Source organism: Cyprinodon tularosa, unplaced genomic scaffold (genome assembly GCF_016077235.1).
Source record: "Cyprinodon tularosa strain WSP-4 unplaced genomic scaffold, ASM1607723v1 ctg300, whole genome shotgun sequence".
NCBI classification, from domain to species: Eukaryota; Metazoa; Chordata; class Actinopteri; order Cyprinodontiformes; family Cyprinodontidae; genus Cyprinodon; species Cyprinodon tularosa.
Genome location: NW_024039009.1, coordinates 209,668 through 227,713, shown reverse-complemented (window position 1 = coordinate 227,713; position 18,046 = coordinate 209,668). Strand labels below are relative to the sequence as shown.

The 18,046-nt window shown below is 39.5% G+C and overlaps 1 protein-coding gene across 1 annotated transcript in view; it reads left to right on the top strand.

Moving 5' to 3' along the window:
- The first annotated feature begins 1,040 nt into the window (after positions 1-1,040).
- The window catches only part of suclg2 (succinate-CoA ligase GDP-forming subunit beta), a 159,951-nt gene continuing 142,945 nt past the window's right edge, over positions 1,041-18,046 (top strand). The window contains exon 1 of the mRNA XM_038291821.1: positions 1,041-1,175. Within this exon, the coding sequence (XP_038147749.1) occupies positions 1,092-1,175 (84 nt within the window). The 5' untranslated portion in view covers positions 1,041-1,091. The remainder of the gene's footprint in view (positions 1,176-18,046) is intronic.

Genomic DNA, 18,046 nt, shown 5'->3' with positions numbered 1-18,046 from the left:
TGTAATTTATGGTTATAAGTTGCATCATTTTGTGCAACTTATTACCATATTCAAATTTTTTTGCTAAACACTTTTTTTTGGTCAGTTGTGGTTCTAGACCAAATTTACCAGCAGAGCCAGGGTGGGGCAGGTGTTTTTCATAGGGCACAGAACGCAACTAATGACAATGAAAATTATTGTGAAATCTTAATATGGCTGAAGCTTTAAGATGACTGTAATTTATAAAGGAAATTGTAGAATTAAATAATTAAATTGGTCCAAAGGACCAATCAGTTACGCACTGCAAAAAGTATCCATCTAACCAGGCTCTATAGCATCTATGTTTTGAGATATATACAAAAAATTAATTAAATTGATTATCGTCTTTTGAGAAGATTCTACTCAAATAAGGGTAATAATCTGCCAAATACACTTTGTAAGACTACTTGAAATGGAGATAAATTTCTCAAAATAAGAAATGTTTTATTTAAAATGGGTAAATAAAAGATTTCTTGCCTATATCTAAGGTAGTGAAGTCCATTCTGTCAGTGCAGATCATCATAAGACATCATTTTGGTATTGCGCAGCAAAAGCTTAAAAAAATGCTGGCCCCTGTCTAGACCCACCCATGGCCATGGTCTAACTGAAGTTATAAAAACAGAACTTAAAACGCTGTATAAAGTGACATACGGAAGAGGATTAGGGCCACTGAAAAAAAAAAAAGATAACTGATTTTTTTTTATTTTATTTCAGTTTAATATGGGGAAAAACGTTGTTTCTCACAATTATGATTTTACAGAATTCTTAATTTTTTTCTCAGAATTCTAACTTTAATATCAGAATTCTGACCCTTTTCTCAGAATTCTGACTTTAATCTCAGAATTCTAACTTTTTCTCATATTTTACTGAAAAAATATTTAAAAATCAGTTAACTTTTTTTTTTTTTTTTCCAGTGGCCATAATCCTCTCCGTAGTGACAGGATTTCACTCAGGTTTGTGAATGTGGCACTCTGATTGAAGCCCCGCCTCCATGTTCTAGTTGACCAATCACCGGATCCGGTCTGAAGCGTACGTGATCCAAACGTCACTCCCGTCTCTGATTGCGTGTCAAGATGGCGGCTTCCATGGCATCCCAGGCTGCAGTTAGAGGACTGAGGGCAACTTCATCAAAACACGTCCTCCTGGACAAGCTGAAGGTAGCCGCGTGGTTTTCTTTTTCTGACGCTGCGGGTCTTTGTTCCCCGCAGGTTGTGCGTGGTCCCCGGAGTTTGAAGGGTTGTGACGTTCGACAGAGTGGCAGACAGTAAATGTGCTCTCTTATCTGCAGACTCGTAAAATCTACATGTTTTGCAAAAAGTACCGCAGGTCAGAGTCATTGTCATTACACTGGAGTACATTTTAAACATGCATGGCAGTCGGAAAGTGTTAACCTACGTTGGTTTATTTGTTTATGTCAGCAACTTAAGTGCTTGCAAAGTTTCATAACTGATGTTAGGATCAGTTATGAAACATGAAGGATGCATGAAGTTTCAGGAAAACATATTCTGCTGTCCGTAATCAGAGACAGATTGAAGTTTAAAGTTAGATCACTCTTTACCTGAATGCTTCCTCTCGGACAAAGGTCAGAGTAGTGGACTACAACCTGATTGGAGATAAGCCATCAGTGCAAAGGTTATCTGTCAAACATTGATTTTTCATCTGTAGTAAAGCTCAGTAGATCAGGCTCTTCTTGGCACTCACTATCACAGGACTGCAGGGGTTGATTAAACAGTATTAGACTCCAGGATTATTCCTGCATTAAACAAACTTGGAAAGTAAAACAATAGCTGAGTTGTGCCGTTTACATTAATATACACTCTGTGGGATTAAAAAGGTATACATATAAGAATTTTAAGCTACAAACAGTTTCCATGTTTACCTTTTTCTATCTGTTTTTATAATCTTGTCCATCATATTATTGAGAGTATCATGGTATAGTCAGATTCACTAAATGTACTGCTTTAGTATTAACATAAAAAAGGAAACAGATTATTCTTATTCAACAAAAAATAATTAGTGCAAAAATGTCCTTCAAAATCATTTTTATTCATAAATTCAAGAATGTTGAATAAACCTTTGCTAAATGTTAGTGTTGCACCGATACCAGTATCGGGCAGGGCCCCGATCCAGCAGTAAAATGGTTGTATCGTTATCAGCAAGTTCCAACAAATAGGGCACCGATACCATGTTGAGAGACAAAGGTTTATTCAATTATTGTCACCCATTCCAGGTAGACAATAAAAAGTTCTACTGGATTTAATTTGTATTAGTCTTTTTCCTGCTTCATAAAGGTAGGCAGCAGCTTGACAAAGAAATTATGGCAATTATTTTACATCCAAGCAGTATGCAGTTCTTCATATATAAACACACACATCATTTTCAAACAGATGGTATCGGTATGGTATCGGCCAATACTGCACCGCCAGGTATCCGTATTGGGGCCAAAAATGGCATTGGTGCAACACTACTAAATGTACCCGCTTTTTTATTCCTTGAGATTACATGTTATGTATGTTGCTCCCCTCAGTTGTCTCGCAACTAGTAGCCTGATAGAAGGACTCCTTTGTTTTTGTTTTTATTAATCACATAACTATCAATGGGTGTGCAATATTTATTAGCTGAGGAAGGTATCGTGCATAGTATGTGCATAATTTGCACATGTTTTCAGTGAATTATCAGGTGGGTGAGAGCGATGGACACCTACTTTGATTGGGTGACTGACATACAGGGTTTTTTTTTTGAATAAGGATATGACAAATGCTTTTCATGTGAGTTTTATTGTGTGAGATACAAAGTAGTTTATATAGAATGAATTTCCATTTTCATTGGTTGATAATGACCTGATTGCTACGACGGAGTATTAGGGCCACACATGAAGAGAATTGCCATGAAAAGAATTGCCATGACGAGATTAAACTCGACATGTCGACTTTAAAGTCGACACGTCGACATTAAACTCAACATTTCGAGAATAAAGTTGAAATGTCATGTTGAGTTTAATCTCGACGTGTCGACTTTAAACTCGCCCTGTCGATTTTAAACTCGCCATTTCGAGAATAAAGTTGAAATGTCATGTTGAGTTTAATCTCGACGTGTCGACAATAAAGTTTAAATTAGTTCAAGAGAGCCAACCGCTGCACAGGATACATGCACAGAATCCTATACAGTTGCAGCACGTTAAAGACTACCTTCACTCTTAAAACGCAGACTGCAGCTGTGGAGCGCGGTTGCTCTTTTCTCCAAACTTTGGAATGTCGAGATTAAAGTCGCCACGATATATCAACTTTATTCTCGAGATGGCGAGTTTAAAGTCGACACGTCGAGATTAAACTCAACATGACATTTCAACTTTATTCTCAAAATGTTGAGTTTAATGTCGACATGTCGACTTTAAAGTCGACATGTCGAGTTTAATCTCGTCATGGCAAAAATATTTTTTCTCTTCATGTGTGGCCCTAATACTCCGTCGTAGATTGCCCTCCAGTAACCATAACATAACGTATTTTTTTCTTCATCAGTTCTTTCTAATTCATCTGCAGGTAAACTCTCAAACTAGGCTACAGCTGACATTATTTGTACCTCTAAATATTACAGAATTTGTATTTCTGTTAAGGGTGAGAGAGTTGGTTCCTTCCACCTTTTCAGCAAGCTCGCCGAGAGTGCACAGACACAGGCTGGAGGTTTGCAACAAAGCAACTTCATGACCGCTCCATAAAACTGTCACTGCTGTACTTTTTCCTTGCATCACATTAAAAACACATTAAGCACATAAAAAACTCCTTACTAGATGACCCTTCCGTCCATCCGTCCGTCCTTCCTTCCGTCCGTCATATTGTTCTGATCTCTTCTTTGAGATAACAGAAGTTATTTGTCTATATTTTTTCCTCATCCTCTCCTCCCTTTCTTCCCTGTTTTTTAGGGAATAAACCCCCAGCCCTACTTTTCAGTCCTACCCCTAAAATTTGCGCATTCTTCTGAGGGGAGTGATGTCCAATTCCTCTTTGCATGTAGGGGTAGTGGACATAACGAGGGGTAGGGGGTATGACTCAAGGCTTTCCGATGCTGACTTGCCGGGGAAGGGCTAGAAATAGTTTCCCAGAAATCATAGCGGACAGGGATTCTACGGAGCAACATGCAGTTCTTTTTTACTTTTGAAAGCCAAACAAAGCCCTTGGCGTCGCTGTGCCTGGATTTAGGTTCTCCTAGAAAACAAAGGTAAGGTAAGACTGCATTCTGGAGCTCAGACATGAGCAGCAGGAAATCGGTGTGAGAGCACTGACAGAAAGGGCACCAGAACAGGAAAGAGGCAGATACCTTTTAATTTCACACTTCTCACACTGTCTGCATAGGGAATTTTATATAGGTGAGTGACATGCATGAATAATTATTTTAGGCCCAAAGTACACCATAAAATTGACAAACATGTTTGTTTGAAACCAAACCGAACCATACTTCTTTAAGCCTTGTGTGTAGTGGACCAACTTCTATGTGACCAAAAGATAAACAGTAGCCTGTTTGCTTGTGCAGAAATCCTCCTAACAGTGCAGCTTAGCTTTGCTCAAATCTATCCCTCCAAGAAGCATGAGATGTTTAACAATTTACATGTAGTTTAACACTCAAAATATTACTTTTAATTTGCCATTTAATTTGTGTGCAGACAAAATAGTTCTAGATCAAATAGTCCTTTTAGAAAAAAATGACACGGTGTAGTGGTTCCAGGTTGACCTCTGTCATGTCCTTCTTCGCTATCTTTGCTCCTTCGTATTTGCCAAACAGAGCACACAGGGCTGTCCCAAGGTTTGTTTCCACAAACAGCATGTTGATGTTGCTGAATCAGACCAATGAGAATGAGGTTGTTGTGGTGAGGTCGCTTTCACCGTTCCAGGATATCCCTTACACTTAGGTGTTGATTCAGCTCTCATGCTGCCTTTGCTGCTGACTTATAAGTGCAACTTGCATTGGGTCTGTTGCATTATTAAAATAACCGTGTAGCACTTCTTAGTTCCTACAAGCTCAGCTAGTGGGACTGGCGATATTATTACCTCAAATTTCTCCCATCAAATACATGACATGTTCCTGATTTCCCTACCTTTCATTTAACTATGGTGTTATGGGAAGAAGAAATTTGTTTAAAATTGATAATGTTGATTTTTCAATCTGTTGAAGGAAAAAAAAAATTTACTAATGGGAGTCCAGCTTTGTCATCTCTTTTCAGTCTGCGCTTACAGCTTTAGCTTCTCCATCTTCTCAACAAAACATTTCAGACCACCCCTACTGCTTGATGCTTTCAATGCCATAGGAAAAAAAAAAAAAAGCTAAGGTCCTCTACCAGAGGTCTGGGTATCTTTGCTGTTCCTAGAACTGCACTCTTCTGGGCCGAGATGTCTGATGTATTTCCAGGGATCTGCTGTAACCATAGTAACATTGTAATATAGCCGTTTCCTTCATGTTGCTCCAGTAGCCTCTTTGACATCAAGATGCTCTGGTTCCCCAACACCTGAGGCAGGCCTTGTTTGGCTAGGCAACGTCCGAGCCGGCATGTCATTCATTATATTGTCTCTCATCATTGTATGAGGTAGGCATTAGTGGGAAGGGTCTTGCCTAAGGACCCACCAGGACATCTCTTCATGAACCTGGGCCTACCGTGTGCAAGTCGGGTGACTTACCACTTGAGCTACCCATCCTCCGATAGGCAGTAGTGCAAAGGGTCCTGCCTAAAGACCCACACCGGCAGCTTATGTCATTTTTTTTTCTCCTCCATATAATCCATATAAATATAAAAAAATAATAAATATATATATATATATATATATATATATATATATATATATACACACACAGTGGGGAAAACCTTGTGAAGACTTACAGAAAACGTTTGATCTCTGTCATTGCCAACAAAGGGTATATAACAAAGTATTTAGATGAACTTTTGTTATTGACCAAATACTTATTTTCCACTATATTTTGCAAAAAAATCCTTTAAAAATCAGACAATGTGATTTTCTGGATTTTTTTTTCTCATTTTGTCTCTCATAGTTGGGTTAGGGTTAGGTATATCTATGATGAAAATTACCGGCCTCTCTCATCTTTTTGAGTGGGAGAACTTGCACTATTGGTGGCTGACTAAATACTTTTTTGCCCCACTGTGTGTTTGTATATATATATTTTTTTTTTTTTTAGGGCTGCAACTGCTATTATTTTGCAAATCGGTTATATATTGGATAGCCAAAGGTTTCTTAAAGAAGAGTATTTACGAAATTAAACCAGGTGAAACTAAAACTTTTCCACTTGAGAAGGCCGGATAGGGCATATCGAAGGATGAAAACAATCTGTTTTTATCTTAAATGCAAAATGTTCATATATTTTTTTACAATCATTAAAATTGCTGCTCTAACTGGGTCACTCTGTCAGCTAAAGGCATTTGTAAGAATCTCTATGCTCAAGTTAACGATTAATCGATGACTAAATTAGCTGAGCATCATTTCAATAATTGAATAATCCGATTGTATCAGACCTTTATATATGTGTGTGTGTGTGTGTGTGTGTGTGTGTGTGTGTGTGTGAGCATTGGTTTAAGTCAATCTGACAGAATAAAATACTTTTACATTATTACAACTATTCAAAGTGAGCGCTCTGTGAGTAATGGTTTTCTAGCTCTTCATCTTACCATTTTTCCTGTGATGTGGGTAGTTTAATATGGATTGAAATTTCAACTCAGCCTCAGCAATTCCCATTATTATTTCAAAGCCTTTGTTTTCAACAGAACTGATAGGGGAGCAAGACTTCAGCTGGCATGTAGGAAATGAGCTCTATCAGTTGCTACTCACGTGTGTCGCCAAACTGTATTTGTAAGATGATTAAGTTCTCCATGGACTGCTGTGTAGACAGAGGCGCTGCTGAAGGCTCCTCTCAGAGATGACCAGCTTCATGATGGGATATGAGTGTGCTTGCTGGATCCTTTTGATGTTGTAGCCTTATTTTACTATAGACTGTTGTTCAGTCATCAATACTTCCCCAAAGAACTTCTGAATCTGTGTTTTCTTTTCATCTTCTTAATTTGCTTATACTTTTTGAATCTGAAGAGCAATGCAGAGTTTGTGAGAACAGCCCAGGAAAAAAAGGTTTGAAGTGCATTTGACATACAATTGAGTGCAATACTTATGTTGTTTTTTTTTTTTTTGGTTGTTTTTTGGGTTACTTGTGACCCCAAGCATACCTCTAAATTATAAGGCGGGCAAACAAAAAGCTAATTCAGAACTGAAAAGGTTTGTGTGAGCAAGGTGGCCTATAAATCTGATGCAGTTACATCCTTTCTGTTTGAGGGGGATGGGTAAAATTTTCACCAAAATCCTGAAAGGTAAAGGCTAATTTATGTTTCTGGAGCATAGCCTCTGCAACTGTCAAATTTGTCCCTGTCTCTGTCGGTCGCGGTTTTGCGACCGTCCTATGCGTAGTCAGGACATTTTTTGAGGTGCGCGACGACTGGTGCAGAACCTCTGCGCGGAGGGCGTGGTCGCGTACCTCAAAAAAATCCTGACTAGGCGTTTGCGGTCGCAAACCGTCGAGTTTGTCCGACAGAAAGCAGCTGTGAATGGTCCTTGGTATGCCTTTCCGGCTGTCTTTGTTCTCGTCCTTCTCGATTCAGTGGCGGGGCAAGCCATTTTTAAAAACCGAGTAAACACTACAGTGGACAGCCTATGCGTCCTCCTTTGTCTTTTTGCCAACTCCATTAACAGAACCTGTTCATCTTCGATGTCTAGTAACTCGAGATCCATCTCCGTGACCGTGATATCTTGCAGACGCGCCATTGTTGTTTCGGAAGATAAACACTCACACCGGCGCCGATTAAGTTCTCGTGACCATCTGCCGAAGTTCACGTGACTTAGTATTCCCACTAAAGCGCAAGGCTCCCCTTTGAAACTGCTGTGCGTCCCTAGAAATTCTAGACCGACGGTGCGAAAGCATACAAGCAAAACTCCTTCACGCCCAGACCAAAACGAAATTTGATGTGTGCAGTTACAGAAGTATATATCTGCCCTTTAATGGAAGTTACAGAAGTATATATCTGCCCTTTAATGACTTGTCAAATGTCAGAAACATTTGACAAGTCAAGAAAATTTAAAGAAAGTTCTTTCTATTTACATACATAAAATGTGTTTTAGACACTAATAATTTAATAATAACCTATAATAATGACCTCTCCAAACACCTCTTGTCATTGTTCTGGAATTTAGCAAAAATAAATCCTCTTGTTTTCCTCACTGACCCTAAACCTGAAACATTTATTGGCTTTCTACAGTATGCTGTTTCTAATATGCTGTTGTACTTTAGTATGTCGATCCATGATTGTCCATGTATGTCACTGTTGTCCTGGCGAGATGTGCGAGGTGTTTTCTGCCCGTCATTGACTGCTGGAAATGCGGTGAAAAATGGATGGAGTAATATATGCCAATGCTTATCACCAAATTCAGGATGAGTTTGGAATACCTGACATTTAAAAACACATTATTTTGCAGCAAGACACTGCTGAAAAGTAACTCTCGCAAAACTTTTAATCTCGCTTTTACCACCTTTTTGTAACAGCTTGTCTCCTGAAAAGAATAGAAGTTCTTTTGTCTCCGTCTCTTTCCCTGTTTCTCTCTTTTCCCTTTTTTAGCTCTCTCTCGGGGAAGGTGATAACAGTAATGCTGAGGAATTCTCTTTGGCCCGCAGCACAGTATCAGAGCCTCAAATGATTGGCAGCCAGGTATCACCACAATAGAATCAAATCAGCTCTGACAGTATGTCAACTCAACTGAGAAATTCAATTTGTGATGATTTGTAAAGAGCAATGCCTGAACAGTTAGGCTGCAGAGTACCCTTAAACGTGTGGTGAGATGTTGTTGTCTTTCTCCAACTCATAAATCAAACCTCCTGATTTTTTTCCAGTGCTCAGTCAGATAAACTTTTAGTTGTTTTTCCAACCTTCCCTGCACAGCAGTGAGTTTGTAAATATTTCCTTAAGTTTTATGTTATATAAGGTGTTCATATCTGCTAACAATTCAGCTGTGTTGAAGTCCAGAATGGTCTGAAGGAGGTGTACTGGGAAGAGAGGTAGCTCAGGAGACATTGTCCTGAATATTTTATACAGGGGGAGGAGAGCCCTCTGCTTGCAACGGCTTCTTCTGCTGGAACTTCAAACGGAGGCCGGTTTTCCCATCTGTTTTAGCTCCAACACATTTACATTTCCTCCCTGCAAGGGACACTGGAGGCTCTAGTTAGCTCTTACTGGATTTGAATATCACCCTCCAAGGTTAATAGCCGTTTCTGTAGCTCATGTGGTATTTTGGCTCTTTCAATAATTTAGAACGGCTGCAGTCATTAGGAACCGTTACCAGCCTCTGAAGTGAGAAATGCAGTCAGTAAATATAGCTGTACTATCTGCATAACTTCTACTCTGATTTTGGTTTCTAATGTTTCGCTAAGAAGTCATTTAACATGACTTAAAATAAGTGTTTAACCACTTACTGATTTAAAAGCCTGGTGTTAGACCATCTACTGCTTTTATTCACAGTTCAAGGTTTTGGTTGATTTAAATGCTTTTTTAATCCCTAAGCGAGATTAAATTTGCTTGTAACTATTAGGTTTTTTTTCTTTTCTTTTTTTGTAGGTGTTGAAACCTGTAGGCAGGAAGGATAGCTGTCAGTCTTGCACCAGATCTGGAGAAGCCTCTTACTGAAGACACTATGTTGTTCTGAAGAGGATCCTCAATGTTGTCCATAATCTTCTTCACTTTATGAAAAATTATTCCCTGTGAAATAATCAGAGATTCTGTAGAAGTTCCTGGAACAGAGCCGGCCTTCTTAATTAGCTTTAGTAGCTTTTTTAAGTCATTAGCTCTAATGCTGTTACCCCAGCAGATGATGGCAGAAGAGATCACATTCTCCGCAATAGACTTATAGAAGATATGCAGCATCCAGTTGTAAACGCCAAAGGACCTAAGCTTCCTGTCAGGCGGTTTGCTCTGTCCCTTCTTGTAGATGGCTTCACATTTGGCTCTTTACTTGAATTTGTTGTCCAGGTAAACACCAAGGTATTTATATTGGAAGAAGCCTGATTTAAACTAAAGAGCAGCACTATGGTCGTTGGCTCTGTTGCCTTGCAGCAATATAGCACAATTCTTTCTTGTGTTCCACAGTCTGATAAATATGCCACATCGCAGGCTCTTTTATTTGTCCTTAGAACTAAATGTGTGCATGGTTGTTTGTCTTGGGTGTCTCTGTGTGGCTGCTGAGATGGAGTGGTGACCTTTCCAGAGTGGACCCCGCCTCCCACCTATTAATGATAGGCCCTAGACAACTCTGATGACTTTGCATGAATGAGCCAGTCAGGTACAACCATGACAAACATTATTAAAATAATAAGCTTTGCTAGTTGTGCATTTGAAAATTAAATGCAGTGAATAAAGTTACCATACTACAGTTGATTACATCAGATTATGAAACAAATTTTGATGTCTAAGGCAACTTGAGTAAAAATGAGAACCATTTTTCAGATGTTTTTTTTAAAGCTCTATTGGCCTTTATTTTGTATTTTTCAAAAACAAGCAGACAATAAATTGGATAAGAGAGACAAGAGGACATGCAGAAAAGGCCAGCAGGCCAGGACTCCAACCTGTGACGGCTGCGTTAAGGACTAAGGTCTCTGCAAATGGGTTGCTCCCTTAACCCCTGCACCCCACCCTCAAGCAGGGTGTTTTTTTTTATGACAATCAATCTTTTAGATCACTGGAGAAATTTTGTCCCATTTTACACTTAGACTGACTTCATTGTCATTTTTTACACCCAGGGTGTATACAAAAAATAAACTTCGTTCAGTACAGCTCTCAAGACATTTCCATTTGTAAAGTGCAGTGGTGATAAAAGGTAAGCAGCAGTGATGAAATGTAAACATAAGACTGGTATATGATTTACAGTTCCAACATTCAGGGCTATTTTTTTAGCGGAGGGATGGCCTAGTGGTTAGGGAATTGTGCTTGGAATCCAGAGCTTCTGAGTTAGGCCCCACTCCCACAGACTGCCACTCTGGATCCCTGAGCAAGACCCTTAGCCCCACACTGCTCCCCAGGCACCACACAATGGCAGCCCACTGCTACCCAAGGGGATGGGTTAAATGCAGAGTTAATTTCCTTATTGTGGGAGAATAAAGGAATATACATTTTTTTGTTTTTAAGTCTGCCCCACTTTACTGTTTTGAAGAAAACATGGCCTATCTAAAGTCATGCCACAACATCTACATTAGGGTTGGGTATTGGGAAAGAAGTCATGATTCGATTCGAATCACGATTCACATGCCACGATGCGATTCTATCACGATGCATCACGATACTTGAAATATTGCGATATTTTCACTGAACACTGTAAGAAAAAGATACAGCCCTTACCAGTGGCTGACTGGCTGGGTGTGATCTGGATAGTGTCTTCAATTGATACCAGACATGGGCAATGTGGAGTCAACAAGTCATCTCCATGTCATGTATTTAATCTACCCAGCCAATTAACCAGGTGAGTCCAATCTGCACAGGTTAATTCACGGTGAAGATTGGACTCACCTGCTTCAGTGGCTGGGTAGAACAAATACATGACATGGAGATGACTTGTTGACTCCACATTGCCCATGTCTGATTGATACATAACTGAAAGCAACTGAATTCATACATAGCTGTATTTATTGAAATGACTTTTGGAGGTGTTGCCATGAAAACAAATACTGGACAGAAATATTACTATTACTGGCGTGGACACACTGACAAAAAGACCTTAGGATTCATCAAACTTAAAATAACAAAATAAGTATAATCAGTGCCGTTTACGTGGCCTCAGTGGTCCTTTAAACCAATGAAATGAAAACATTCAAATGTATACTTCCCCTTTTGCGAATGACGTGCATCATATCAATTTCGTTTTTACCTTCTTTGTTTTTAAAGCCAAAATGCAACCAAGCATCTGACTTAAAAATGTGATGGAGCCGCGTGGCAAATTTTTTTAGTGTCCTCCATGTTTTATTTCATATGACTCGTCTCAGTATCCCACGGCCGGAAATGCTTGTGACACAAAGCAGCGGGCGTCAACACATCCGCATCGACATCTGCTGGACTGGAAGTTGTATTCCACTTGGTTTGGCTGATGTGCGCCAACCATTAATGTATTTTATTTGTTCATTTTTTTTTTTTTTTTTTTATAATCGATTCTTGCCTTCAAGAATCGATGCAGTAGATCACACAAATTAGAATCGCGATGCATCGTCTGACGATTATTTTGCACACCCTTAATGTACATCAGATTAAAGACCAGACTTTCTATAGGGCACTTTAAAAGCTTAATGATGTATTCTTTAGCCACTCAATTATGGACTTTCCAGGATGAAAATTGATGGTCACACTTTCTTTTTCAAGATTTTCTGGTTCAGAGCAAATTTTTCAGTGGTATTTTTTAAGTTATTATTTTCAGAGTATTGGACGAAAAATAAGGAAAAATATGCAAAAAAAGCCCAAAGCATAGTCTAATTAATCTTTTATTCATATCTTAAAATATAATCTATTGTTTAATCATTTTTGATAAATATACTTTGTAGCAATATTCCTAGTGGCAGGACCTAGGTGATTTAAATGTGAACTACCAGCGCTTCTTTCCCTGTTTTACAAAAAAAAAACATAGTTAGGCAGAGGAACCACTGTGCCTGACAAAGTATTAAAATGCCAAAACCTACTTTTGAGAGTCTGGGTTTTTACATTTCAAATCTATAAAAAAAAAAATCGTAGAGCACATAGTCAATAATATGTGTATGGCACTAACAGACATTAAGCCCAACCCTCCCACTGCACACACACTCAAGAGAAGGTTGATTTCTTTTAATATGTTCTTATCAACAGTATGTTGAAAGTTTTTTTATTCAGTAGGAATGAAATAGTGTTGAAAGTGTGCTAGTGGATATCATATGAAATAAAAATTATTGAGGAGGGATAAAAGTAAACAAAAGTTTTAAGAGGGTGTGTTTTTTAAATGGTTGTTTGTCCTTTGTGTCCCTGTTTTGACCTTTGATGGGCTGCTGACCTGTCCAGGTTGCACCGTGCCATCTGCCCAGAGTTGATGTAGATTGTTGACAGCTCCCCTGAGATCCCGATCGTCTAGCAGGTATAGAAGATGAATGGTTATATTGTAGCAATGTTAGTTTACAAAGGGGGTCCATGGCCAGAGGCTTATGCTGTTTCATAGAAAGGTTTTGCAACCAATCTATACCCCATTTACACTACCCTTGAATAGGGCTGGGTACCGAACTTCGGTACTTTTATGGTACCGACCGAAATGCTTCGGTTCTACAGAGTATCGAAACATGCCTCGTCTTTCGGTACCAAGTTTCGGTGATTGGCTGGAACACTTAAGGTGATTGCGTCATCCAGGAAAAATACACAGGTGGTCACGCCTACAGCCAGGGTTCATGTGTATCTTTTGTGAACTGGTTGCAGCGTCGCGGAACCCCTTTAAAATGCCCCCCAGGTCAAAAGTGCGGCTTCACTTTATTAAGACTGATGCTAATAGTGCACAATGCAATACATCGTGCACGGAAATAATTTAAGAGCAGAAAGTCGCTCTGTGTTTGACTGCAAGAAGAGCGGACCGCAGCCAGCGCGACCATCCTCCTCTCAGCAGCCCGTGGGCAGAGCAAAGCCAGAGCGGAGTGAATCATGCTGCTTTCAAACTGGACGCAGCAAGAGCAGCAAAATCTCGTCTGCTGCTTCATTTTTGCTGCTTGTACCAGCTTCTGACGCGCTGCTGAAGAAGCTTTGCTGCTCTGGCTGCGCGGTCGCAAAGTGGGTCAGACGCGCGTTGGGCGGAGCTACTCTATCCTTTATTTGCCTTGCAGCTATATTTGCTGTGATCAGTGGGAATAAAGTAGTTTTATTATGTTTTTAAGTGGGAAAATCCACCTGAAAACGTAATCAGTGCAGTCAGTTCATCCTGCCTTCAATATTTCTGTCGGAGCCGCTCAGACCCCCCCCATACCAGCGGTGCGCTGTCAATAGGATCCCATTCAACGGGCTTGTTTGTCAGACATGGTAATTTTTCTAAAGGAAAACTGCTAAGTAAAAAGGTCCTCACAATGTAACAGTGAATATTAGACACTGAATTATTTATTTTTTTATGTAAGAGGAAAAATGTAAATGGAAAAACAGAGCTTAAAATAAAACTCAAGATTTGTACTATTTTATGTTGTGTAATTTTCTTTTTTTTCGAATTGATATTATAAAACTGGTATCGAAAAAAGTATCGTTCAGGAACCGGTATCGAAGTGAAGGTATCGGTATTGGTACCGGAACCGAAATTTTTTTAACAATACCCAGCCCTACCCTTGAAAAACCGATCCATGCTGAGACCAGTCCGAGCTCGGATCAGTTAACCAGGCCGAGCTTGGTTCTGACGACCGTTTACACATCACGCTATCTCGGTTGCTGGTCTCCTCGCCTCCTAGTGACAATCTGCGGCATTACTGCCAGTATTAAGGTTGTCACGATACTAAACTTTTCAACTCGATACCGATACTAAGGAAAATATTCGATACTCGATACCATTTTCGATACCACAAGGATAAAAACAAAGACTCCAAAAGTCTACAGAAATATTTTCATTAATAAATAAAATACAATAAATAAACACAATAAAGGTTGTATGCTGTGCATAATATTAAGCAAGCTTGATAAAAAAACTTATAAAATTCAAATTAAGTGTTCCTTCCTTGGCTATGCTTTGCACACATAACGATGACACTAGCCAAACCAGTTAAGAAACAAAAATAATTCTCAAATAAGTCTGAAACTGAAAAGAGCACAGAATTATTCAATCACACAGTGTTCAGAAAGTGCATTGTCCTCTATTCTGCACTTTAGATGAATGACTGCTTAGGTGCCACTGGTGACGGCACTGTATCGATACTTTTAAAAACGAGTATTGTATCCAGATACAACATTTCAATATCAATACTTTTTTGAGTTTCGATACTTTTGACAACTCTAGCCAGTATTGAAAGAGGAAATCAAGCAGTTGGTGGCGGTAATGCACCAAAAGTTGTTTGCCAACCCCCATAAAACACAAGAAGAAGACGACTAAGAAGGAGGGAATCAAGCAAATCAAAATGGTGGCGCCCATCACATTCCGAAAGTTATGCTTGATTATTATTGATGTACTTCGGTGTTTAAGGAAGGTCAGGCAAAGACAGCAATCTTTCGTGGATGTTTATAGTTGTTTATAGTTGTCCTTCTTCTTATGTTTTGTGTTTGTTAGCAAGCTACTTCCGGAGGGTTATTACCGCCAACTACTGGAATGGAGTGTGAATCTGGATGAGCAGCCAGACGGAGATGACGCGTTCTGCTCATGAGCTCTTGTTATCAGAGAACCAAGCCAGGGAAAAACCGAGCCGAACCCACCTCTGGAACTGGTCTGCAGTTAGCTCGGTTCGGTTGTGTCTAACTCGGTTCAGTTCAGTTTGCTTTCCATTTACACACTGTAAGTTATCTCAGTTACTGAGCTCGGACTGGTCTCGGCACGGTTTTTCAAGGGTAGTATAAATGGGATCCTAGTTAAGCAGCAAAATAGCCTGACACCTTTACTCTGCTACCACTGCTAAGTGATGTTCCAGCTATGCCTGATGTAAAGGGAATCTTATCATCAGTATTTTGCCTCATCTGAGAGAATTTCTAAAGCACAGGTGTCAAACTCCAGTCCTTGGCAACCTGCATCTTTTAGACACGTATAAGTTGCAAAAAAAAAAAATAGATGCATATTGCTATGCAGTATGCGTATATACTATATTTACTCTAATCATTTAATCAGGTTTTTAGCAGGACTTTGTAGAGCTTGGCTGCACTTGGAGGAGGTAATTAGGCTAAATCCTTCGGATGAGTTGGACCAGGGAACGATCACGAATTTACGGGAGACACCTCAAGGATTGGAGGTTTACAACCCTGCTTTAGAGCAAAGGTTCCCAAACCTTTAGATTCTAAGCCATCACACCGTACCAGAGTCGACACATGACCCAAACTAAGTGTACAAACTGTTCTGCAAAAATCATTTAAAGAGCTCATACAATGCAAAACTGAGTTCATTGTCATAGATGAATAACGATAGTTCAGTGGGTGAAATTGAGGTACAGAGAAGTTCAAACACCATTGACACCTCCTTTCTCTGCAAATCTCAATTCTAATCTTCCACCATAAAAACGGGTGAATTCAAATATACATACAGACCAGCCCACTGGTTCACTGGCCCAAGAACATGAATAGAGGTCACGAAGATGTAAGACACCAGTTGCAAGATACTTCTACAAGAATTACAAAGCAGGCAGTTTCTCTATTTGAAAATGAGCCAGAACCACGGGCGTAAATGCAGTGTTCCAGGCTGCACTAAAAAAAGGGGACATTTTTTATTTAGTATTCTGTTGTCGCTAAGCATTTTAACATGTGATGTTTATTTTTTAGTTCTATTTCTGTAGTGAATCTCAAGACCCAACGCTGGTTAATCAAGGCCCCCCAAGTAAATTCACAATCCACACTTCAGGAATCAGTGCTCTGTAGATTATGTTTTCATGTCACAGTATGCTTTTCAGGTTTAGCTGTTATAAATGTAGACAGCCAAAATTTGACACCTCTACATCCTGTAAAATGTTTATACAGAAACCATCTATCTCACCTAACAACCTTCAGTAAGTTTACACCCTTCTCTTATTAATTATGCTAATTGATGTAATCCATATCTGTAGAGACGCAACAGTGAGGTTTTTTTCCTCTCTTAAGCCTGTCTGCAAGAGATTAGCCCTACCCTGCCTAAAGACCTGCCGATGATGCAAATCTTGCTGATCTAAATCCTGGAGCCATGCTCTGCTGCTCTCGCCTGTATCCCTGCTCTTTTTTTATCCCCAGCTCTTTACTAGGCAGATGTCAAATTTCTCCGGGTTCTTGAATGCCCCGGGCGTGACCTCTTAACTTAAAAGACAAGGGCACAGTAAATGTGATGGACTTTTATTGATTTGTCCATGAAGTCTTTTGATATAATCTTTGATGTTTTTGTTTTATTTTCTGTGAGATTGATAAATGACAAGCTTCAACCACATGCTTCAGTTGATATTTGCTACGTCTTGTTTTGAAATATCTCTGTGGTTGACATATAGATGTTTTTTCAGGAAAGTCTGTGCTTCTTTGCCTTTTGTGTTTTCTTTATATGTCACAGTCGCATCTATGATAACTCACTTACTATTGCGTTCTCGTCTAATTGCAAAATGGTCTGCGTTTACGAGGTGCTGCAAAGTGGCAAAGCGCCACCTCATTAACTGAGAAACCTTCCACCGCAATCAGTACTGCAATGATTCTGATGGTGGCTGTAAGGACCGCTGCCTATGATTCAGCCCGCAGCGCTCACAGAAGCGGACACTAAGAGTTTCCATTTAAATTCTTCCTAGATGGGTAGCTAAATGGATAGGGAAAAGGGACGAGTTCATAACCTGAAAAGGGGAACAAATCAATTACATACAATTGTTGAACCGGCAATCTGTTAATTTCTTAGACATTTGATATTGCGCTCATAAGAAGCATTCTGGTTAATTAACTCTGCAGACATTCGTCGTCACTAATTAGGTAGTGTCGTTTTAAAAGGGTTACTTCTGGCCATGACGGGTAATTAGGATTTTAACCTCGCCAGACATCTCTAAATTCTTCATGAAAAGTGATTTTTTTTTTCTTCTTCTTTTTTGTTGTTCTCTTTGTCAGAGCCTGACCAATGGGTTGGATTAGCAATTTAAAACCAACTGCAGAGGTTAATGTAGGTGAGAGTGAGGGCTATTGTTCAGACAGGACCATTATTAACAAATGCTGCCAGCCAATTTGTCCTTGTTAGAAAACAGACAAAGAGATCCAAAATTGTGCAATTGTTTTAGCTGCCAGCTTTGCTGTCTTGGTTGTAAAACTGAAGACTTTGCCAACGCTAAGCATAACAATAATTAT